This window comes from Mauremys mutica, chromosome 15 (assembly GCF_020497125.1).
Source record: "Mauremys mutica isolate MM-2020 ecotype Southern chromosome 15, ASM2049712v1, whole genome shotgun sequence".
Taxonomy (NCBI): domain Eukaryota; kingdom Metazoa; phylum Chordata; order Testudines; family Geoemydidae; genus Mauremys; species Mauremys mutica.
In genome coordinates, this window is record NC_059086.1 from 4,309,149 (window position 1) to 4,334,366 (window position 25,218).

A 25,218-nucleotide genomic window follows, 5' to 3' on the forward strand; every position below is an offset into this window, starting at 1 on the left:
ACTTCATCGATTGTTGTCTTTATTTAATACAGTTTGACAGAATTATTGTCACTTCTGGTGTCCAAACGCACATTTTATGCCAGACAATAAACAGCTGAGACAGCACAAGTCGAGAGCCCAAGTTTTACAGCATTTTGGGGCACCAGGGAATTCATGAAGGACACCACCAGTTCTGATCCCTGGTCTGGTCCCTCAGTCCCCTCCCTTCAGTTTCTGGCCTTGTGGTTCATTGATTTGGGCCTTGTTCACGTAAGTCTTTTCATACATTTTCCTCACTGTATCTTTCTCAACCTTCCTCCAATCAGCTTTGAACGCGTTAAGTAACCCAGACAGTTCGCACGCGGGAGTTTCTATTTGCACCATTTTTGGTGTCTAGACCGTTTGTGTCATTCTGTTGCATGTCATTCTGCTCCAGGGTTTTCCCAATAAAAAGGGCTCTGGGTCATTACAGGTTGGTGTATTGCTTACTAAAATCGTTCGGTGCAATATGGTACTTCTGGCCTGTTAGCAATAACCTTGTTTATCCACTTCCATATAAAAGGAGAGGAGGGAAAACCACAGGCAAGGCCTTGCTGGCACGAGGGAAGTATTACCCTGATGAAAACTCACTCACTGTCCATAATTAGAAATGATTAAAATATAACGAACAAAGCTCTCGATCGTACCATTTAGCAATTCCTCACTTTTCTGAGATACGCACGTTGACTGATCAGACCCAGTGTTTATTGGAATGGTGAGAGAGAGTTATGGAAAACACGATGACCCTTTTTGTCAGCAATTTTTTTTGTCCTCTTTAAACATGGGCTTTGAGGGGCTTGTGGAAGTTTTTCTCCAACAGGCTCATTCACTTAAAGTCCAATCGTATGTTTGCAAATCCTTACAAAAAGCTTTCCCCCGTGTCGCATTTTGAGGCATGACTTAATTGTGAGAACCAATCGTTCCCCACCAGACTAGTTGATCAAATGGTTCCATCTGGCCTAAAAGCATCCCAGATTTTCTGGAGTTCATCCTTCTGTTGCACCCCTCTGAGAATCGGAAAGCGCTTCTCGAACAAAGGATTTAACTTCCTGTATTCTTGAGGTTCTGCTGCTAATGTCATGACCACATACTGCGCCCATCACCATGGCCTCCGTTGCCCTAGATGATACAGGCCAACATTTAAAAAAGCGGGTGCTGATTTTGGCCCTGATGCTGCTGGAATTTTAGACACATGCTTAATGTCAGGCACATGAGAATTTGGTCTGAAATCAACGAGAGGAAAGTCAATAAAGACAAGTGCAAAGTACTTCACTTAGGAGGGGGCTGGGGGAATCAAATGCAGCACCACAAAATGGGGAATAAGCGGCTAGGGGGTCGTCCTGCCAAAAAGGAGCTGGGCGATACAGTGGATCACAAACTGAATATGAGCCACCGTGTTGCTGTTGTGAAAAACGCTAATCCTGTTCTGGGGTTGTTGTAGGTGAGACGTGGGAGGAAACGGTCCTGCTCTTCTCAGCCCTGGAGCAGCCTCAGCTGGAGGACAGGGTCCAGTTCTGGGCACCGCACTGTAGGAAAGACGTGGATAAATTGGAGAGAGTCCAGAGGAGAGCAGCAAAAAGGATCAAAGGTTTAGCAAACCTGACCTGGGAGGAAAGGCAAAGAAAATTGGGCACATTTTGTCTTGAGAAAAGAAGACGGAGGGGGCACCCGATACGTTTTTTTTCAAATACGTTATGGGCTGGTGTACAGGGGACGGGGGTCAGCTGTTGTCCATGTCCGCTGAAGGCAGGACGAGCTGTAGTGGGTGTAATCTGCAGCGAGGGAGATTGAGGTGAGAGATCAGGACAAACTTTCCAATTCTCTGGGGAGTGAAGCTCTGGAACAGGCGTCCAAGGGAGGTTGTGGGATCCCCGTCACTGGAGGGCTTTAAGGACAGATTGGATCAGGGCTGACGAGGGTGGGGGGGTGGGGAAGACGGTACAAATTACTGGGCCAGGCGGTCTGGAAGGGGGCCAGGGCCCGGCCCTGTTTAGCTGATCCGCCCTTGCTGGGGGGCCTGAAATTTTTTTTTCTCGGTGGCCCTGGGTTGGATAAAGCCCTGTCAGGGCTGCAGGGGGGCTGGGCTAGATTATCTCTCAAGAGCCCCTTTCAGTCTGACGCCTCTATGATTCTGTGGTCCCTCCGTGACAGCAGAGGGACAATTTGCAAGCTTACGGCAGGGCGTATATCTAACCATTGCAGAATTCAGGGGCTTTCAGTGACTCGGTCTCTGAGTTGCCATTGACTGAGTTTTATGCCTTATGAATAAGGCGTGCATTCTAACAGTGAGGGTAATTACGCTTTGGAACAATTTGCCAAGGGTCCTGGTGGATTCTCCAGCACTGGCGGTTTCTTTTTTTTTAACCAAGATTAGACAGTTTTCTAAAAGATCTGCTCTAGATCAGACAGGATTCATTCAGTGCCGTTTGCTGGCCGGGGTTATAGAGGAGGTCAGACTATGATCATGGTGGTCCATTCTCTCCACTGCTTGCATCCGAAGAAGTGGGTATTCACCCACGAAAGCTCATGCTGCAAAACTTCTGTTAGTCTATAAGGTGCCACAGGATTCTTTGCTCATTCTCTCCTTGAAATCTACAAATCTATGATTTTCTGAGATGCTGGGTTCTCCCAGACACAGACCCCACTGTGTAGCTTTTAACACTCCGCACACACAACTGGGCATGCAGTTTGTTTTCCAGAGCTCTGCTCCCACAGACCTACCTACAGAAAAGGCCGATTTGCAAAACCTCGCAGCAGCTCCCACTGTGACACTCGCAACTGGATTTTCAGCAACACTCAGGACCCAACACCCTGAGCTGCTTGGAAAGACGAGCTCAAGGTTTCAGAAGTCTGGCATCCAGCAATGGACGCACATCAAACCTTTCTAGAACCTGTTGGCTGCAATTGACTAAGACGGGAATCTTTTTTTAAAAAAAAAGTATCGTGTCACTTCTTGTTATTTTTAAGTCCGTTTCTGTTAGCAACGTTTGCAATTTGATGGCACGTCTTGCAATATTTGGTGTTTTTAATCCTCGAAGACCCAGCTCCAGGTGTCCCAAGATTAGGCGAGAACTTGCGGGGGTGCTGGAGGGGATACCTGCGGCTTCACTGTCGAGGTGGGGGGCAGGGTCACACTCCCTGTTGTGGTGGCAGGGAGGCTGGTGCAGGTCCAGGACGCAGTGCCAGGGCCGCCCAGAGGATTCAGGGGGCCTGGGGTCTTCGGCGGCGGGGGGTCCTTCCGCTCCGGGACCTGCCACCGAAGTGCCCCGAAGACGCGCGGCGGCGGCCCCCTGCCGCCAAATTACCGCTGAAGTGGGACCTACCGCCCCCGCCACCGAAGACCCGGAGCAGAAGCTCCAGGGCCCCGCGAGAGTTTTCCAGGGCCCCCGGAGTGAGTGAAGGACCCCACTCCAGGGCCCCCGAAAAACTCTCATGGGGCCCCTGCTGGGCCTGGGGCAAATTGCCCCACTTGCCCCCCCCTCTGGGCGGCCTTACGCATTGCCAGCCTGTCAATCAGCGCCTCCCTGCAGGCCTCTCCCCGTCCGCAGGGCAGGGAACCAGGGCCTGGCCCTGTCACCCATCCCAGCTGGAGTCTGAAGCCCCGCAGCGGGACAGGTGGCCCGGCCGAGAGGCGCTTGCTGGCTCCGCTTACCTGGCGGGCCGGGTCAGGGTGGGCAGGATCCAGTGAATGCAGGGAAGGGACCAATCGGGGTGCGGAGATTGCTCTTTCTGCACTGCAAAAATCCTGGATATTTCCTCTTATTTGAAAAATCCGCCAGGACAGAGGGCGGAGGATCAAAAAAGAGAGGTCATGTCGGGGGAAATCCCGGATGTGTGGTAACCCTAATACAGTTCTACTGGTGCAAGTCCTCGTGTGACTGCAGTTATACCAAGACAGAATCGCCTTTTATCACTAGAGATAATTCCCCTACCTGGATGGAGGCAGTGTGGCCTGGGGGATGGAGTACTCCAGAGACCCGGGTTCTAGTCCCGGCTCAGTTCCTAGCCTGCTGGGTGACCTTGGGCAAGTCAGTGCCCCTCTGTGCCTCAGTTTCCCCATCTGTAAAATGGGGATAATAATCCTGCCCTGCTTTGCAAAGAGCTTTGAGATCTGCTGATGAAACATGCTGTAGAAGAGCTAGGGGATATTGTGATACCCTATTTCTATGACCACACGACAGCTGTTGTACCTCTCTGACTATGCCAGGGGTCGTTAAAACGGGTCAACTTTTGTCTTTAGACAAAGCATGCACGATTTCCTGATTTTTAGGGCCCAAGTGGTGATTTCGAATGCTTGGGCTGGTAGCGCTGTGTGTGTTTTAAATCCTTCCTCTACAAGTTTGCCTCAGTTGGGGCAGTTTTATCAGAGCAAGTCTGTGCTACAAAACTGACGTCGACCTCGGTTACGGCGCCGTATGGCCACCGCAGTTATTAAATCGCTTCCGCTCGCCCACACGACGCTCCCTGTCTTGCACCGATTGAACTGTCAGCGTAGGGCATTGTGGGATGGCTTCTGAAAGGCAGCAACAATTGATGTAGTGTCAGCGTAGACCAGGGGTCCCCAACGCGGTGCCCGTGGGCGCCATGGCACCCGCCGGGGTGTCTAAGTGCCCCCGCGTACTGGCCGGCGGACGAGCATCTGCCGAAATGCCGCCGACAAGCTGCGTCATCCAGCGGCGTCACTGCCGATTTTCGGCGGTATTTCGGTGGCGACGCCTCTGGATGCTGCTGCTTTTTGGCGGCATTTTGGTGGCGACGCTTATTGACGTTGCCGCTTGTCGGCGGAATTTCGTCCGGATGCTCGTCCGCCGCCACGGTCCTCCGTGGCTCGCCAGACGAAAGAGGTTGGGGACCTCTGGCGTAGACACTGCGTTGCGGACGTTGACCTAAGGGCTACGCCTCTCGCCGAGGTGGCGTTAAGGCCGTATAGTGGGTAAGTTAAATCAGTGGGGGCGACATTTCAGTCTAGCCGCTGACAGCGTTCGGTTGACATCAGCTGCCTCGCGTTACGTCAGCTGAGACTAGCTAGTTACACTGTCTGGTTCTGCCTTTCGTTCAGCACTCAAGCCTGAAATTGCTGAAAGTTTCCTTTTTCTACTGTAACAGTAAAGGGGAAAACCCTATTCTTATGAACATGGGGGCAGATTGTCAAAGGCCTTTAGACACTGTAACAGACCCAGTGGGGTACAGGAGTCTGGTAGAGGGGAAATATACTGGTCACTGGATGAGTAGTTTTCTGTTCCTGAGTGACCAGAGCAGGGGCTGCACTAGAGTAATCAGGAACCTGCTAGAACCAATTAAGGCAGACAGGCTGATTAGATCCCCTGCAGCCAATCAAGGCAGCTAATCAGGGCACCTGGGTTTAAAAAGGAGCTCACTTCAGTTTGTGGGGGACGTGTGAGGAGCTGGGAGCAAGAGGTGCAAGGAGCTGAGAGGGTGTGGCTGGGCTGGGCTGGGCTGGGCTGGAGGACTGAGGAATACAAGCGTTATCAGACACCAGGAGGAAGGTCCTGTGGTGAGGATGAAGAAGGTGTTTGGAGGAGGCCCTGGGGAAGTAGCCCAGGGAGGTGTAGCTGTCATGCAGCTGTTACAGGAGGCACTCTAGACAGCTGCAATCCACAGGGCCCTGGGCTGGAACCCGGAGTAGAGGGCGGGCCTGGGTTCCCCCCCAAACCTCCCAACTCCTGATCAGACCCAGGAGGAGTTGACCTGGACTGTGGGCCCCACCAGAGGGGAAGATCTTTGAGGTGAGCAAATCTGCCAATAAGTGCAGGACCCACCAGGGTAGAGGAGGAACTTTGTCACAACACCTGAAGATGCAGGTAGACAGACACCTGGGCGGGGTTCAGAAGTGCCCATGAGAGTTAGGTACTTAGATGCTTTTGACAATTGTGCTAGGGGCCTGCCAGCATCTTTAGATGCCTAAATAATATTGACTAAAAGGTGCAGCCAGTTGTCTGCCTATACTTGTGTAGGGTGGGTTGATTTAAATCATCAGGTGGAATGCTGCGTTTAAATCCTCGATTGTAATCATCTCATCCATTCGTGCTTCCTTTATTTTCTAAACAAAGGGACAGTCTCGTTGCTTGATAGAACCATTTAAAAACACATTGATTTACAAGGAAATCGAGCCTTTCCACTAGATTTGGTATCTTTTTGCTACCTAGGAACCAATATACCTATATTTATTTATTTGAGCAATTATAGCTTAGTATTTTCAGGTTCTTATTAGTTGTGCAGTTTTAGTATGTTGGAGAATGGTGAATGATATTGCTTATTTGCTAGATAAATAATTTTTTTGCTCATGATTTGTCAAACTGCATTAGGATGGTCACTGGAATGAAATTAAACACACCCAACAGCATAAAAAATTTATTTTTATTAAATGAAACAAGACCATAATACAATACATGATGTATTGTGCCATATTTATAAAGCTTGACCTCAAAAGTTAACTGTTTTTTCCCTTGATTCTTTCTTTATATGGAAAAAGCAGCCTTTAACTCGGTAATTTTGATAGTGGCTTATGGATTCAGCATATTTATTTTTCTATTTAAATGTTTGCAGAGATTATAAATTTAGGTCTTAACATATATTTTGCATTTAATCAAATTTTGTTTCAAACAAGCTTTTAAAAAAAACCTTATTATAATTGAAATGAATAAAAATCAGATTATTTTAATTGTTTCCAAAAAATCATTTTTTAAATCCACCCTGCACTCAAGGTTTGTTCTTATTTGGTCTCTTGATCAAATAATCAAATTTGGCTCGATTTATTGTCTAAGGACAAAGTAGTACAATACGAAAAGAGGTGTGTTCACCTTACACAGAAGGTGTGCTTCAAAGATTTGCATGTCAGCCCGTAGTATTTACAGTCTGATTTTTTTACAAGTTACAGAACTCTGTACCCATCGCTAAAATCCAACCCACCAGTTTGTAACAGTTCCGTAACTTGGTTTTGTTCTGCACTTCACTTATTTTCTGATTTGGATACTACCTTGCAAAAGAGTTGAGCGTCGAGGTAAATCCTTCCCCGTGCTGGGACACACGGTTTATGTGCCTTGGCTGTGACAGGCATCCTATTTTTAATGCCAAACCTGGCCTCAGCTTTGCAGCATATGATGGGATACGTTACATGGGTGAACAGAATTGTGGGGAGAGCATAATATGTAACTTCCAAATACTTACATGCTATATTAGTAGGAGCACTGCCAGCAGATCGAGGGAAGTGATTATTCCTCTCTATTTGGCACTGGTGAGGCCACATCTGGAGTATTGTGTCCAGTTTTGGTCCCCCCACTACAGAAGGAATGTGGACAAATTGGAGAGAGTCCAGCGGAGGGCAACGAAAATTATTAGGGGGCTGGAAAACATGACTTACGAGGCAAGGCTGAGGGAATTGGGCTTGTTTAGTCTGCAGAAGAGAAGAGTGAGGGGGGATTTGATAGCAGCCTTCAACTACCTGAAAGGGGGTTCCAAAGAGAGGTTGGAGCTCGGCTGTTCTCAGTGGTGGCAGATGACAGAACAAGGAGCAATGGTCTCAAGTTGCAGTGGGGGAGGTCTAGGTTGGATATTAGGAAACACTATTTCACTAGGAGGGTGGTGAAGCACTGGAATGGGTTCCCTAGGGAGGTGGTGGAATCTCCTTCCTTAGAGGTTTTTAAGGTCAGGCTTGACAAAGCCCTGGCTGGGATGATTTAGTTGGGGTTGGTCCTGCTTTGAGCAGGGGTTGGACTAGATACCTCCTGAGGTCTCCTCCAACCCTGATATTCTATGTATAATGTATATTAATACTGTGTGCATAATACCCATTAACATGGTGTATACTATGCCTTATATATGGCTAACAAAACCTTTTTGATGCTCTAGCCAGTCATCTGGGATTTGGGGTAGGGGTGGGACGGGGGAGTCATCTGCCCTATTGGAGACGTTGCCAGCTTGATTTTTCTAAGCTGACGAGTTCTGGTTTGAGAGACTGGGACGCAGGCCGGCCGGATGCTGAGCAGAGAGGAGATGCACGCTGTAGATCCGCACAGAGATTCGGGGCTGAGTCAGGCCAGAGAGAGCGGCCCCAGTTGGAAGGAGCTCCCTTTAAACATCTGCATTGTCTCCTTTGCTGTCCCTGTGCCAGCATGCCCAGCCCGTCTTGCTGACCATCTTTCGCCGGTTGTTTCCTCGTGCTGTCGTCTGCATCTCCCCAGCTGTCGTCTCCTGTCTTATACTTAAATTGGAAGCTCGCTGGGGCAGGGACCATCCTGGTTGTTCGCTGTTCGTACAGCGCCTGGCACAATGGGGGCCAGGTTTGTGATTGGGGTCCCATAAGATATTTTTATTGCTATTAGGTGAATTACGATAGCATTCAAGGATGGACCAGGATCCCCATGGTTCAAGCACTACTGTAATACACCTAATAGCAATAAAAATGTACAGCTCCTAGAACCATAGGGCCCTGCTCCATCACTGGGGCACCTCGGCAGTACCACAGTCCATCTGATTATTTTAATGGAAGCCGGGTACATAATTCCCCTAGTCTGCTTGATTCAGCCAAGGTCACACAGCGAGCTGGGAGGAGAACCCAGCAGTCCTGGCTCCTTGTTCCTGGCTTCAACCACTGGATATTACAGCTGGTTCCAGCCTCCCTGCTCGGTCTTGATTCCCCCTTTTAACCGGGTGAACAGAGGCCACGGGCCGTGACCTCATGATACCGCCCACATATCGCCTCCTGGTGGTCAGGATTTATTCAGGCCCTCTTGCCGTGGCCACGTAATCTCGTGTCCCCCTCACCCCCATCACTCATGCTGTTTTTTTTCTCTCTCTCACAGTAAGAAATCGGAACCGATCTTCTCCCGTGCCCCTGCTGGGTACCCCAAAGAAGGCCCCTATCGCCCCATTTATATTATCCCGGACCAGACGGAGCCCTGCATCTTTGCCACCGAGGTAATGAAGATACGCGGTGCGCTTGCGACCTCCCCCAATCCCCTCTCCCGCTCGTTCCTCGCCACCCCTGCCAATCCCTAACCCCGCCAGCCCTGGCGCGCGTGCTTCCTGCCGCCCCAGCCCCACCCCGAGCCGCATGCCCGCTCCTCCGGGGAGGTGGGGGTAACGTGCATGACCCCAAGGTGCATGAAGCTAAGACCAGTGTGTGTGTGTGTGTGTGCGGGGGTGGGGGGGCAGGGGGGGTGATTGCAATGGGTAGGAACTGCCAGCAGTGTCTACCCATGGGGGAGGCAGGGGGCTGTGGTGGCAGCTTTAGAGCGGCTGCATTGCATGCTGGCAGCAGCGCCCCCTGCGGGCGGCCGCGTATAAGCTCATCGCTTTCCTTTCCAGGTGTTTTTCGGGCAGAACGCAAAGCCGGCTGCTTTTGCTGAATCCCGTGGGTCGGGTTGGGATGGCTTGGAGCAGCTGCAGCAGCAGAGCTGTGGTACCTGGGGTGTTATACCCCCTTACTGCCCCCGGGGGGCACTGTGGGGCGTGAGCACTCACCTGGAACAGGTGCAGTACTGGAGTTAGGGTAGCTGGGGTGGTGTATCCACTAAGGCCCCAAGGGGGTGCTGTGGGGAATGAGCACTGGCCTGGGGCAGGTGCAGTACTGGAACTATGCTCAAGGGGGCGCTGTGGGGAGCAAGCGCAGTAGTGGAGCTATTGTAGCTGAGGGCGTTATATCCTCATATTGCCCTGTGGGGAGTGAGCGCTCACCAGCACCAATCTAGCCCTTAAAACACCCCCGTGTGTGCACGCGCGGGAGGGGAGAGATGGAACCACGCCGACTGATGCCAGAGTGACAATGGGGGACGCCACGCCAAGCAAATGGGGGGCGGGGAGGGGGTGGCGACGCGGGCTCTGTGGTGCAGAGTGTTCCCCGATGGCAGGGTGGCCCCTGGTTTTTCAGCACTGAGCGATGGGTGCAGCGTGCGTTCGTGTGGGGGCTGCTGATAAGAAAACGGGGACTGTGCTGTGGGGGGGGGGGTCACACCCAATTCGCTGAGCTCTGGCGCCGTCCTTAACATATTAAAAACTCCCGCTGGCGCCGCGCTGCCGTCCGCTCCAGCATGGGTTAGGTGGTGCTGAGCGCCTGTCCGGGAGCTGGCTGCCGAGAGAGAGGGAGAAACCCAGTGAGAACGAGGGGCTCTCCTCCCCTCCCCTTTGCAGGGAGTCAGCTGTGCCGATCGGTTCGGGGAGGCCCAAATTCTTAAAGATCCCTCAGGGTAGCCTGTGATGCTTCCCGGGGTCCCCAGAGCTGTGCGGCGGCTCGCTTCCACCTCCCCTTAGCGTCAGGAAGCTTTGTCTGTACTTGCTGGGGGGTCACCGGCAACACGAGCACTCCCTGCTTAGCCCGCTCAGGTTGGCACCAGGTGGACGCCCGCCCCCAGGCTTCCCCGTGGCAGGCGCAGCCCCTGATCCACTGGGCAGAATTCACAGATCGGCTGGTCCCAAAGAAACAGCATCCAGCTTCACCTCCAATCGCTGCTTCACTTCCAGCCCTTGGAGATTTGCAGGGTGGGTGTAGCCGTGCTGGTCTCTGGCTATTAGAGACGTGTCTTTGTTGGAGAAAGAGACCAGCCCTTAAATATGTTTGTAGTGAAATCAAGAATCAGTTTGCTCAGCCGATGCCAGTAGAGCAGAAGTCTTGGAAACAACTGGTTACGGGTGAAATAAAACCTTCACCCGCCTGCTAGACTGAACGAACAAGCTACAATCTCAACTGACAGACTTTGAGTGAGCAAAACTTCTCCTCCCGGCTGGACTGGCCGTGATCCCTTTCTAGTGAAACCGGGTGCACATGTAGCTGCTTAAATATCATCCTTATGGACCTCTCGCGCCGGTTAGGACGACCGTGGGAGGGACCTTCCTTTGCCACCTCTTGTGTTGACTTCAGCGCGTCCCTGTAAACCCCTCTGCCAGCTGGCCTCAAGGGGTCCCCGGGTCCCTCTGGGAGTCTTGGTTCATTCTGTAGGCAGGCTGGGTGCGGCGCTGGGGATTATGGAGCCTGAGCCGGGCTGGGCGGGTTTGCAGTAGGTGCAGCTGCAGAGCTGTGGTAGCTGGGGCGTAATACCCCTGTAACGCCTCCTGGGAGTAACCTGCTCCAATTATCAGCTTTTGGCAGCCCCCCCCCCCAGGCCTGCTGGCGTGAGGCATGGGCATAGCCCGAGGTGTCCTTGCCGGGGCGCTCAGCCCCGGGCTGCACGGGACGGGCTCTGGGGTTCCTCCCCTCAATCTGGGCCCAGTAGGGACAGGGGTTCTGCTGGTATCGCCAGGGGCCCACTGGGGGAAGCACCTCCCTGGCTTCCGGCAGCGATGCTGCCTGGTGCGTTTGTAACTTGGGCTTCTCTGATCATCTCCTCCGCTCAAATCCAGCCGGGATCTGGGTTGCACTGGAGGGGACTCAGCAAGGCGCCCAGGCCATTTGAGCCAAAGAGTCCAGCAGGGCAGCGAGGGGCGATTGCGGCCCTAATTCCTTCGTTGAGGCCGGCCCAGGCTGCTTGCTGCCGGGAGAGTTCAACCAACCAGCCCCCAGGAGCCTGGGGAACCCCAGGGAGCATGGAGGGAAGGGACCTGGTTCTGACGAGGCTACACCTGATTTACCCCAGGTGTAAGGGAGTGGATCTAGCTCCGGATGCTGCTGATGTCAGCGGCACAGGATCGGGCCCTGACTGTGGTCAGAATCGGTCTCTGGCTACCCCCAGCCCGCCCCGCAATCCCTTTGTCAAGCTGTCCTGCAGTGGCTCAAGGGCACGATACCAGCCTCAGTGCAGGCTGTTAGGAACCAGGGCACAAGCCCTGTAATGATTGTCATTCTATCCTTCGGTCTCACCGACCAACTATCAAGTGTGAATTCCTCAGGCGCTGCAACGGCCTTGATATGGAGTCACAGACAGTCCCCGTGGGTTCTCTGGTCTCTCTCGCCCTGCAGGTGCACCTACCTGTGTGATAGATGGCCCCTGACACCAAAAATCCCAGCAAAATTCAGGTTACTCCCAGTCCCCAGGGACCAGTCGCTTACCCCAGATCAATTGCACTTCAGATCTCGCACCAGACAATGCTCATAGTTTATTACAGGACTGGCTAGCGAGAGATTTATTACATGGGAAAATGAAATGAGCGAGTTCTTTACGAGGTTAAAGCAGGTGAACATACCACACACACAAGCGAGTTCCAATCTTAAATTTCAAAAAGTAATAGCAGCTCCTATAATAAGCAAGTTCTGTGTGTCCTTTGGAGCTAACTTAGGCTAAACACTGGGGATCTCTTGCTTATGCCTAGTCATCCTTTTCCCCCAGAGTCCAAGCCACACAAAGATCTAATTCCTTCTGATTAGGGTTTTTTTTTATTCCCTTCCCCGCTTCTGCTCTCAGCTGCAGACTCAGCTGATGGGAGGAATCCACTTGCATGTCTACTCTCCTCCCCTCTTAATAAGATGAAACAACAAAATCTTTTGTCCTCTTTAACCTTTCACAATAGTTCATCTGCTGTGGCTGGTGTTCCTTGTTGAGCAGGACATAACGCCTTCAGCTGGAGACCAGCATTTCACACTGGTTAATGTCCCTCTCCTCTCTGGTGATTTACAGAGGGGTATAATGCGAACGCTCAGATATTACCTTACCACGGGGGACACAGATGTTATAAGTGAGATGGATGCTGGCAGCGACTCATGAGCATTCCCTAAAGTCTAAACACATTCTTCTCCTCCTAATGCCTGTTTTAACCATCCTAAGACACCGGTGAGCCAGGCTGGTCTCAGCCATGTATTTGCCAGTGTTCAGTGGAGACATGGGGACCGTGGCATGAGCTGGCCCCGAGTCTGCCAGCATGCCACCCCCCCCATGCAAACACTGTAGGAAGGGGTGTCGCTGACACTCCTGCATGCTCTTCAGCGTCTCTCTGTTCTTGACAAGGCATCGGCCACTACGTTTTCTTTTCCCTTGATACAGATTTTTTTTCCATGTCGTACTCCTGCAGAGCTCGGCTCCAGCCTAGGAGGTTGGGATTGGCTTTGGCTTGGTTGCAACCATATTAGCAGGGAGTGATCTATTAAAACGTTACATTTTTACAGTTAAGGCTTAAGTTGCTTAATCGTCCAAATGATGGCGTAACCTTCCCTCTCCAGGACAGTTCTGTTCCGGGGGGGGGGGGGGGGTCAGTTTTTTCCAGGCCCCAGTCCCTATCACCTGATCTGGCTTCCCCCTTTTTCGTAAGGGACACAGTGTCACTAAAGCCCTTTCCAGTCTGCTGGGAATGATGATCTGCTCCTTGGTTTGCGGGGCAGGCCCATTCTGAATGCTTCCCCTTTTAAAGGGGCAGGGTGAATACAGCGGCTGCTCACCCTGTGTCCTCCGTGTCGTACCCCTGCAGCCTCCCAGCTTGCACGTGGACCCACCCTTTGCCGGGGCGGCTGGCTTCTCTCAGCCTCTGCACTACAATTCCCCCATGGCTCAGGTGGTCTTGCCGGGAACCACTAAAAATAGCCAAGTCGTCTACATCGGCGAAAGTCTGCAAACCCAGCAACGTCTCATTGATGGGCCTCTGAAAGGGAGCCCCTGCACTGATTAATCCAATAGCGGGAGGGATAGCGCATTGGCAGGGGCGGCTCTAGAAATCAGGCTGCCCCAAGCAGCGCGGTGCGCTGCGCCGCCCTTCCCCGGTCCTGCGGCGGGTCCCCTCTTCTCACGGCTCCGGTTAAGCTCCCGCAGGCATGACTGCGGCAGGTCAACCGGAGCCCGGGACGAGCCGTGGTCCCGCGGCTCCGGTTGACCTGCCGCAGGCATGCCTGCGGGAGCTCAACCGGAGCCGCGGGAAGAGGGGACCCGCCGCAGTCATGCCTGCGGGCGGTCCCCACGGCCCGGGGCGCCCGTGGACCGCCCGCCGGCCTGACTGCGGCAGGTCCGCCAGCCCAGCCTCCCGCCCTCCCCGGCGGCAGGGGACGCCCCCTACATTTTGCCGCCCTAGGCACCAGCTTGTTTTGCTGGTGCCTAGAGCCGCCCCTGCGCATTGGCCTGCTAAACCCAGCGTTGTGAGTTCAATCCTTGAGGGGGCCATTTAGGGATCTGGGGCAAAAATCTGTCTGGGGATTGGTCCTGCTTTGAGCAGGGGGTTGGACTAGATACCTCCTGAGGTCCCTTCCATCCCTGATATTCTATGATAACCATAAACTCCTATAGACCAGAGTCCACTATGAACACTGACTTCTCCTAGGCCGCAGTGTCTAAGGGAATTTGCCAATAGTCAAAGCCAGACTCATTATGAATTTTGCATGGTCCTCCAGTAGATCCCCTCTCCAGGGTGTGGCGTCAGGGTCAGGTTGGTGAATAGCGTCCACCCTTCTAAAATTTACACACCGTCTCCTGGTCTTATCCCTTTTAGGTACCGTGACAATAGGAGATGCCCCCATCCCTCCCGTATCTATCCTGCGTTCCACTTCCTCCCGGATCAGTTCCTTTGGCGTGGTAGGGGCAGGGTGGGCCCTCTGGTTTCAACGGAAGGCACTGCTTTGTTAGGTAAACCTGGCTGGTTGGAAAATACCCGCCTGTGGGGTGTTTCCAGTATTGGGTCTAACACCTTCCCAAATCTCGCCGCTCTCCAGCGGAGTCTCTTCTTTACTCTCCCTGACCAGGTCAATTAAAGGGGGGGGAAATGTTCCCTCATCAGCAAATCAGGTTTTCCCCCCCGTTTTTTGGGAAGCTTTCAGTCTATTGGCAGACACTGTTTGCACAGCTCCCCTGCCACCCGGCTTCCTTACGTCATAAGCCACCTCGTTCCCTCTCCGTCTCCTCGAAAGGTCCCTCCCAGATCTTGCCTCTTCTTCTTCTTCCTCACTGGAATCAACACTAGCACCAAGTCGCCTTTTGCTATCGGTCTTTTTGCAGCCTGCCTGTCACACCGAGCAGCCGAGACCCCCCAAATCCTTCCAATCCATCCTAGCTTTTAAATTCGCTTTAAAACAAAGTGACATGCTACAGGCCGTCCTGTCTCCTCTGCCCCACACACCCGAGAGCTTCAAATTTAACCTTGGGCTTCCCTCACTTGTCTGCTATAAAGGAGCTCAAAGGGGGTGAACCCCGTAGATTCGTGGGGTCCACTCTGGTACACATCCCAGTCATTCTCCTGCCACGTAACACCCATCCTCAGCAAAGACTCCAGTGTCCCGTTGAATCTTTTCCTACCAGACCATTAATGTCTGTCTGATGGGAGCAGCCTACCCACGGCTCGCGCCACAAAACTCCCGGAACTTCTTGAAAACCACAGATGTGAAATTTGCACCGCAGTCTGACAAGATTTTCTGGGGAAAACGTACTCTGCTAGAGCGGTGCTTAGGGCAGTAGCCAGTTTCAGCGTTTATATTAGAGCTGCTGGCAGGATCTACCACAACCAGTCCATATATTTCTTTCCGTTCAACGAAGGTCCGGGTAGGGGCCTCACGATATCGACAGACCCTCTGGCAAACACCTCCTTAGCGTGTTCTGGCTCCCTCTCCCTCTCCTTGGCGGTCAGTCCTAAGCGAGCGCTCTGCCCTGCTTTTAACCCTGCCAGCTGACACTTTTCCCCTTTGTTCTCCGGCTGGGGTTGCGCTCTGCGGCCCTGCAGAGCGGTGGAAATCTCCTTCCTCTTGGCTGGTGGTTGCTAGAGGTGACCGTCCCGCCCTGAGGGTGCCCGTTGTCTTTCTGGACTCTCCATTGATCTGTGTCAGTTCTAGCCAGTCCCTTTAACAAGCCCAGACGGTTACGTGACACCCCTCACCTCCTGCTCTTCCCCACCAGCATGGGAACCCTTCGGCACCCGCTGGGCAGCAATCACTCGTCAAGTCAGTCACTGCCATTTATATCATTGTGAAAATCTCGCCCTCCAAGTGATGGGTGGTGTCTGCAGAAATCCCTTGCTGGGTCCTTGGAACAAGAAGGATGTGGAAAAATTGGAGAGAGTCCAGCGGAGGGCAACAAAAATGATGAGGAGGCTGGAGCACATGACTTATGAGGCGAGGCTGAGGGAACTGGGATTGTTTAGTCTGCAGAAGAGAAGAGTGAGGGGGGATTTGATAGCTGCTTTCAACTACCTGAAGGGGGCTCCAAAGAGGATGGAGCTCGGCTGGTCTCAGTGGTGGCAGATGACAGAACAAGGAGCAATGGTCTCAAGTTGCAGTGGGGGAGGCCTAGGTTGGATATTAGGAAAAACTTTTTCACTAGGAGGGTGGTGAAGCACTGGGATGGGTTCCCTAGGGAGGTGGTGGAATCTCCTTCCTTAGAGGTTTTTAAGGTCAGGCTTGACAAAGCCCTGGCTGGGATGATTTAGTTGGGTTTGGTCCTGCTTTGAGCAGGGGGTTGGACTAGATACCTCCTGAGGTCCCTTCCAACCCTGAGATTCTATGATTCTAACCTCCTACACCTCTATCGTAAGGTGCAACTTCCCCAGTAACTTGTTACTCTCGCCAACCTGTGGGGCTGCTACAAATTCCGTTTGAGCGTCTCACGGCTTCTCTCCACCCCGAAGTGTCTGGCAAAGGGGCAACCCTGCGTCCTCCACGCCTCCGGCACAAGCACCTGCTTGTAAACCTCACCCGGGAGCCTCCCTGTACAGCCAACCACCTCCTGGAGAACATCTCCCCTTGCCTCCCTCAGCCGGGGTGTTCTTGTGAGCCGCCTTCCTCTCCTCGTCCTGGTGAGTCTCCATTCAACTCGAGATCAGACTTTCCGGCGGGGACAAACTCCGTCTTTCGGCTGATAAAGGCCTGAGGGCACTTTCCCGCCCCTGTCTCTTGCAGCGCCCCCTGCTGTCCATAGCCATGGCAGAGCCAGACTCTTCCCAGCTGCGAGTTATGATATGAACCCGCTAGGCATGGCTGCAGTATCGGTACCTATCAAAACAGCAGCGGGAAGTAGATTCCTCATGCCCGCACCGAGCTCACCTTCAAAATCCTCACCCTGGAAGTAAATCTTGGCGATGGGGGAGTCCCAGGGCTTTCGGCCAAAGCTAAGATAGTTAAACTCTCACCAGGAAACCGGTCTTCCTCTTTTATCAAACTTTCCTTGCGTCCCTCGGGTCCTTCCAGCCTGCGTCATTTACCTTTAGCATTCTTAGTAAATCCTTCGTTCCTCTCCCAAGGCTCAATCCTGACCCGATTTCCTCCTGCCCGACTGCTGCCTCTGGAGTGATTGTAGTGGCATTCACTGGGGCGGGTGGGGTTAAGATTGGGGCAGTTTGGGTTTATATGGCTGGGAGCCTCATGGTGATGGCAGAATACCTGCCTGCCCTTTTGCTAGGGGCTTTAAACCTGGACTCGCTTGGGGGTTTTTTTATCATCAGAGTTGGGGTTCGGTCTATTTCCAGTCACTTCTGTGGCACAGGGGTATTTCCCCTCCCCTGGGATTTGCCCCCCCATCTCTCATGGGTCCTTGATTCAACATATTCATCAGCAATTTCTGCAGCCTCAAAAACTGGGGAAGGTTTGTCGTCACGGACGGCTCCTTCCTCTCACCTGTAACTACCCCTGACAATTGCTCCTGGGTCATCAGATCAAACCGGTCCACGATCACCTTCGGTGCCCAGCCCCTGTATCCATTTTCTCATTAAAATTACACGTTTTTACGTATGCAACACAAGTCACTTTGCCGACCCTTCAGAGGTTTCTCCGCTGCGAGCAGTAGGTCTCCGGGGAATCCGAAACCTTTTCCGTCCATTGGCTTTACATTTCTTTACACCTTAGCATCCTCTTTCGCCACAGAGGCGACGCATGGGGTCGGGAGGGGGACACACGTGGAGTCACGTGCCTCCCCCAGATTTCTGCCAGGGTTTGCCAGCCAGGCTTCCTCCCTGGCCGGCAGCTCCTGGAGCTGGCAAGCTTCAAGTTGCGGCTGCCGGAGAGACCCACCAGCAAACAGCCGGGAGCTGCAGGGAGAGGCTGCAGAGGGCAAGAGGGAGTGGGGGCCATGCTGGGGGGAGGTGACTCGAGTTTGTGGGGGACACCTTTAAATTGTGCCCCCCCCCTCAGGTGGTACCAGTCGTCCCTGCTCCTCCACAGCATGAAAACGTTGGCCGGCTTTCCTCGATAATTTGTACAGTCAGCCTCTGTATAAACTGGGCAGACTCTCCCACTCCTGTGTTTGGGGATGCGCTCACCAGTAGGGGAAGGTCCTTTTTACTGCTCCCGTAAATTGAGTTGCATGGTTTGAATTTCCCGCTGCCTCCTGTGTCGTCGTCTCAGCGTCCTCGCTGGCTTTGCCTGCAGCGCTCCACTGCTGCCTCAGTTTCCCTCTTTGGCAAGTCCACCATTGGCGCTGCAGTCGGGCCAGTTCCGCTGGTGCCTGCCGGTCCTTGGGCGCCACAAACTCTCCTTCCCCGGCGCCAGGTCAAAGTTCTCAGCTCCTGGACTGGGGTTTTCTCTTTCGGGGATTTCCCCTCTCCAAACATCACTGTTCAAGGTCTTCCCTCACACCACCCTCCTCTGACTGGGGTTCACTCACTGTGTTGATTCCTTAACCTTGAAAACTCACAATGTCAAGTTTAAACTGTGCCGGCACTGGGGCTAGGCTCTATCCATCTACCTACCTAACCAGGGCACCCCCTCCAAATTGGCTCTACCTAGATCTCACCAAGCAGTTATCAAGTGTAAACTCCTCAGGCCCCATCACTGCCTTGATATGGAGTCACAGACGGTCCCTCTGAGTCCTCCGATCTGTCTCGCCAGCCAGGTGGGCCTACCTGTGTAATAGACAGTCCCTTTCACCGAGAATCCCAGAAATAGTCAGGAGACTTCCACTGCCCGAGAAGCAGTCACTTACCCCAGATCGGTTCCACTTTGAATTTCACGCCAAAGATGCGCTCATAGCCAGTCCTGTAATAAACGATCTAGAGATTTATTACATGGGAAAAGGAAAGAAGTGAGTTCTTTACAAGGTTAAAGCAGGTGAATGAACACACACACACACACACACGTTTTCCAATCTTAAAGCTCTGGTTAGGGTTTTTTTATTCCCATCCCTGCTTCTGCTCTGAGCTGCAGACTCAGCTGATGGGAGGAATCCACTTGCAAGGCTACTCTCCTCCCCTCCCAGTGAAGATGAAACAACAAAGTATTTTGTCCTCTTTAACGTTCCCCAATAGTCCGTCTGGTGTGACTGGTCCTTCCTCGTTGGGCAGGACATAATGCCTTGAGCTGGAGACCAGCATTTCAAACTGGTTAATGTCCCTCTCCTCCCTGGTGGTTTACAGAGGCTCGTAATGCAAACACTCCAATATTTTCAATAGGGGATACAGATGTTATAAGTCAGACAAATGCCAGCAGCATTCTCTAAAGTCTAAACACATTCTTATCATCCCTGTTTTAATGATACTAACACACAGGTGAGCCAGGCTGGTCCCAGCCATGTATTTGTCAGTGTTCAGTAGGGACCCGGGGACCTTGGCATGAGCTGGCCCCGGGTCCACCAGCGCCTCGCCCTTAGCATCATGCTGACATTACCAAGCAAGCCGCGATCTTGAGGGAAACTCGGGAAGTGCAGTTCAGGCTCCAGATGCCCTTAACTCTGCCCCTAGCCCCCTGCACAAAGGTCGGGGTGGAACTTGCTTGGTGCTGACTTGTGTCTGAGACTCGGGGCCCGATTCCCCTCTCGCTCACCCCGTTGTAAATCAGTGGTTACCCCGTGGGCGTCAGTGACATGTCCCTGGTATAAATGAGAGCAGAAAAGGTCCCTACGTCTCAGAATTGTCGTTGTAGTAACTCAGGCCCTGACTGCCAGTCATGCTTAGGCCTCTCTGGGGTGCAAGCGGGTGGGATTAGGGACGTAGCTGGAGCGCACTGTGCTGTGGCTATTCGCTGCCCCCCCACGGCCCATAGGGGGCGGATGAGGGGTGTGGCACAGTGGCTATTATTTGCTCCTCAGGGCCCATAGGGGGCAGAGCATGAGTTAGAGTAGCCCTGAGGCTGCTCTGACACCAGGGGCCGCCCCAAAAGATGGGGAGAGCAAAGGGGGTTTAAAGCCTCCACATCCCTGCACCGAATACAAAGGGGGTGGGGGTGAGAAACAGGCCCTTTGTCCCTTTGCAGCATGAGTGTGTGCAGGGGGGGGGTGCTGGGCGTGCCTGGGCATGGACCCCGGAGGAGCGTGTGGGGGTGGACCCTACCCTCTGCACAGCGTCTCCTCTAAGTTGCCAGCCAGATTCTGGGTCAGCTGGTCCTGTCTGGGGCATGGGGGATTGGCTGCCTGGGGCTGGTATCAGCTACGGGGACATGAGATCAGGGCCTCCCCGCCCCCAATGTCTCGTTAGCACCATGGATGGGGCAGCTCGCGGGAGGAGGGGATGTCGGGCCTGAATAGGGGAAGATGCCCAAAAGTGGGGGAGGGGAACCCGCTGGCCCGGGACAGCCAGGTTTTTCCACCTGTCCTGTCTGTGTACGGTCGGCGCAGCAGCTGCTGGGGGGTGCAGCTGGGGAGGGGGAGGGGAAGGCAAAGGGGGGGGTCTCTCTCAAGCGGTTCCTACGGTTTGAGCAGACCCAGGGGCTGCCCAGCCTCCGAGTCGATTCAGTATTTTGGTGCCCGTCTCTTAGGGTAAATGCGATTCCGGGCCCAGGTCGGGGGAGCTGGAGCAGACGTCACGGGAGCATATTCGGCTGTTTGGGTTCAGGGCCCGCTGCAGTGCCGGGTCGCCCAGGGGCCGCCGGAGCCTTGGCCGAGGGCGAAATGGCAGCGCTCTGAGCGGGCAGAGCTTGCGCCCACTCACGCTGGGGTCTCTGGGCCCAGAGCGCTGAGGGGTTTGAAACTGGGCTGTAGCCGAGCTTGCTGGGTCCTGAACAAGTGAGAGCTCTGATGAGAGGCAGGGATAAGCTCAGCCCTCAATCCCGACCCGCAGCCCCCTGCAATCCCAGCTCCACCCCCTGCAGCTCTGCCGGTGCCCCTCAATCCCGACCCGCAGCCCCCCCTGCTCTCCAGACCTGGGCTCCTCACACACAGCTCTGCCAGGGGCCTCAGTCTTGATTCACAGCATCCTGCTATCCCAGGCCTCAGTTTCCCCACCAGCGCTGCCGGCGCCCCTCACTCCCGACCCGCAGCACCTTCTCCGAGCATAGATTGCGTCAACCGTTCCGCGTCTCCCTGGCCGTGTGGTGGCTTTGCCCTGCCTCCGAGGGCGATGAATCAGGACCGTGTGCCTCTGTTTGTGTAATAGGGAGTTGGGAGCTGGAGGGGTGAGGGGAAGGTGGGACGGGATGAAAGATTGTGGGGGGCGGGGGGTTAACTCCATTCCAGCCTCTGTCCCACTCCCCCTTTTTGCTGCTTTAAACTTGGCCCTTGAAATCGACCCAGGCCTGGTTCCCCTTTGGGCAGCACCGTGTCCTTTCAGGCTGCATCTATCCTGCACCAGCCCCTCGGGTCAGCGTGATTCCCACCACCGGGGGCCTGAATCCCCATCTGCCTGCCTGGTGGTGCCACCCACACAGGGCAGAGCGGGCGTGTGACGCGGAACAGAGGCTCTTTGCCCCGGTCCTGGGGCGGGGGGGGGCAGAGAGGCAGCCCAGGGACTAGTGAGGCTGGGAGCAGGGCAGGGGCCGTCTCTGAGTCTGCACAGCGCCCGGCCTGATGGGGGTCCCCATCTCCCCCGATACACATCACAAATGCCGTTCCTGGCCACATTCGGCGTACTCGGGGCCTGACCCCCGAACCAGCCCCTCGCTCCCCCGCCTTTGCGGTGCGCTGTCGGGTTCAGACGCCTCTTCCCCCCCGACCCGGATCCGGTTGTGTGGGATCCGACCCAAACCGTTCCGCTTTGAGAGGCAGCTGCCGTAGCGTGAGGGGCTGGTGCCCTCCTACCTGTTGTGGATTAATTAGGTGGATTGTGGCAGTCGTGGCCCAGGAATCCGTTGTGCGAGGTGGCGTCCGTTTGTTGTTGCTGTTGGGTGTATTACGGTAACACCTAGGAGCCTGTCATGGATCAGGACCCCACAGTGCTAGGAACGGAACGGTTTGACTGCTATTAGGTGTATTACAGTAAGCCCCACCCCCTTGTGTCAGGCGCTGTACAAAGACGGTGCTGCCCCAAAAGCTGGCCATCTGACTGAAAGACAAGAGACGGCCAGACAGGGGAGCCCAAGGGAGGAGGGAGCTGAGGAGCGGGCTCCTGTCAGCTCTCCCCCGGCCTTGTCGGCCCCATGGCAGTCTGGGACGGAAGTGTTCCCTGCGGCCTGCGTCTCCCCTCTACTCAGGGCCAGGCCGGCCTGCATCGCGGACGCCTTCCTGAGCTGCAAACCCTGGGCGCTGGAGCCATAGGCTTGGGATTCCCACCTGGGCACTAGGGGAATTAGAGGCTCCAGTCCAACGGGAGTTGGGTGCTTTGCTCCCAGGGCCTTGAGTGCGGATTGCGCCGTGATCCTGCCCTGACAGAGCCCAGTGTCTTCCTTCTGAATGCAGGGCCCATCCCTTGCCTCCCTGGGGTTTGCTGTTTGTCCGTACAGCGCCCGGCGCATCTCTGATACCGTAATACACCTAATAAATGAAAAGTGTGTTTCTACTCTGAGAAGTGACTGTAAAAAAGGGGGAGTTGGCAGGGGGAATCCCAGGTTTATTGTATCTCGGGGATCCCAGATCGGATGTATTTTGGTTTACAACTAAAAGGAGGTCGAACCCAATTCCCTGCTGCCCAGTGGGCCTGATTCTCCATGATCTGGTCCCCAGTGCTGGAAAAGTGGCTTTTCCCAGCTGTGAATGGCTGCTGAGGGTGATGGGGAGGGTGGGTGTAGTATGAGCCTGGTCCTCTCTAGCAGCTGGAGTTTCATGCACCAGCTGCTAGAGAGGACCCTGTTATCTGGGGCGGGGGGGAGGGGGAGTTTGCCTTGTGCGTCACTGATGCAGAATCTGCGGCTAGAAGAAATGCCCTGACTGCCGTGGGGTATCTACACAAATGCAGCTCCCCCACCCCCAGCACAGACACCCCGCCCAACCTGAGCTCAGGATCCCATTGGGCCGGGTGCTGCACAGATACTGCCCTCAACAGCTCAAACTCTAAATAGACAAAGGGTGGGAGGGGAAACTGAGGCACCGAACAGAGAAGGGACTGGCCTAAGGTCACCCAGCTGGCCCAAGGCTAGAACCCAGATCTCCTGTGTTTGGTGCCTGGAGCGTCAGAGCAGAGAATTCAACTCTCTCCACTAGAGCCGGGCTGGCTCTGTGGGCCCAGCGGCACGAACTCTTATTGCCGCCGGCAGATCTGACGTGCGGCACCGAGAGCGACTGATTCGGGTGACAAAGGGCCACGGTGACGCCGCTGCTTTTCAGAGAATTGGGCTTTAGGGCTCGCCCTTCCAAAGGGACCTGTGGCATCTGGAATCAGGCTCCGAAGTCCCTTGGCTCTGAAAATCCCTGCCTGAATTCAGCCGAAACAGCCCTTGCTCGTTAGACCAAACCTCTCGTTCGCTTGTGTAACGTGCTGGCTAAAGGCTGGTTCACGGGTGGAGCTATTCCAGAATAGCTCTGTGGGTCAATTTCCCCCGATGGGCCACTCGTAAGCACGCCACGCTGCCCTTCACGGCTGGTCCTCCAGAGATCAGCCTGCTACTGCTATTGGGGCACGGAGTTCCCCCCTTCAGCTGGAGTGGCCGAGGACTGGGCTTTGGGGCTGACGGTCCCAGGTTCTGGTGTGGTGTGATCCCTCTGTTGGAACGTGTTTCAATAGGCATGATGTGTCATGGCCGACCTGCATATGTACCGGAGTGCTGTCTGCCCCCGACGACGTTATGCTGGTGGGAGTGGAGTCTGTGCCCTTTATTCTGGTTAAAACAAGGCCTGAAAGGGGTTGGTTTGGATTTTTTTGTTTAATTCTGCTTCTTTTGCACCTTAGAGCCATCAAATCTTGTTTCCCCTGGAGGTCTCCTTGGATGACCCAGTGATGTCGATTCCTTCCACCCTTAACTGAAAAGAGTAGAGGCTGTTGGCGCTTTAACAGAGAGGGCTTTTCTCCCATCTGTTCATTATGAGTGAAAAGTGCATGATCGAACAGCCTGGCTCAGAGCCACTTCCTTCTCTCAGCCAATGGGGTTTCACCTCTTTGGAACCGGTGAGGGTGTAACCCAATCACATGGCTGTGGTGTGAATTTCCCACGGGCAGACAAAGCCCTAAGTTTTCCAGTCCTCCATAGAATCTTCCAGGGGAAAGCAGACAAGAGCCTAGTTTCTGATGGAAAATATAGGCAGAAATAAATATTTTTTTTAAGGGGGAGAAGAAGTTCTTTCCTCCCATTTTTTTTGTCCAGAAGCAAAAAGCAGCAGATGCAGTTTTTCCCCTTGGCAGGTTACCTGTAACTGAAAGAGTTCAGGGTCAGAGCTGGATCCCTATGTGTGTTACAGTAACCGGGATCGCGGTCCCGTTGTGCCCTCCTTTTCCCCTATCAGGCACCTCCCCTGGCCCCCTTTCCATCCCCTCCCAGGACCCCCTACCTCCCCCACCCCTCTCCTTGCCGGCAAGTCCCCGATACGGAGAGGATCTGCTGTGGTTTTGGTGGCAGCCAGCAGTTGTGGGCACGGCACACAGAGCGGCACCCAGGTGCTGCCCGTGGCTTGCTCCCGGCTGTGACGGGTGAGGCTGCACATACCTGCTTAAAAGTGATTGGGCCAAGGTCTAGGAGTGTCATCACCCCCGTTTCACAGATGGGGAAACTGAGGCACGGAGCAGGGAAGTGACTTTCTCCATGTCACACTGTGGCAGAGGTGGGACTAGAAGCCTAGCTTGGCACCCTGCCCACGGTGCCACCTTTCCTCTCCACCCTATCCGCCTTGTTGCATTATGGGGGGGAGGGGTTGCGTTTGAACCCCGAGCTCCCGGGGGGGTCTCAGATCTGGGTCACTATCTTGTAGCCGAGGAAACCTCCCCCGCACTCCAAATCCAGGGGAGATTTGCCTTGTTGGGGGTTTGATGGTGGCGACGAAACCAGGCGAGATTCCTGCCAGACTTTTGTCGGAAGCTTCTTTCGCGGGGGAGGTTGATTTCCCCTGAAACTGGATTTCATGGGAGGGGGTCACAGGGTGAGGGCTGTGGGGGGGGCGGTATCACAACCCACAGGCAGGGCATCTCCCAGGCTCTAGCAAGCCTGAACACCCCCCCCCCCAATACTGACCCAACCCAGCAACTCCATGTGTCCCCACGCTGGTCAGTGGGGCGTAGCGCCAGGGCCTGATCCTGAACCCCATGCTTACTTTAAGGCCTGGGTCTGCTCCCATTTAAGCCAAC

The 25,218-nt window shown here is 54.2% G+C and overlaps 1 protein-coding gene across 2 annotated transcripts in view; it reads left to right on the top strand.

Annotated features, from left to right (window-relative positions):
* DLL3 (delta like canonical Notch ligand 3) overlaps positions 1 to 25,218 on the top strand; it is a 289,255-nt gene that overhangs the window by 137,725 nt on the left and 126,312 nt on the right. For both annotated transcript variants that reach the window (XM_044988212.1, XM_044988213.1), the window contains exon 10: positions 8,841 to 8,955. In XM_044988212.1, coding sequence (XP_044844147.1) covers positions 8,841 to 8,955 — 115 coding nt within the window. The remainder of the gene's footprint in view (positions 1 to 8,840; positions 8,956 to 25,218) is intronic.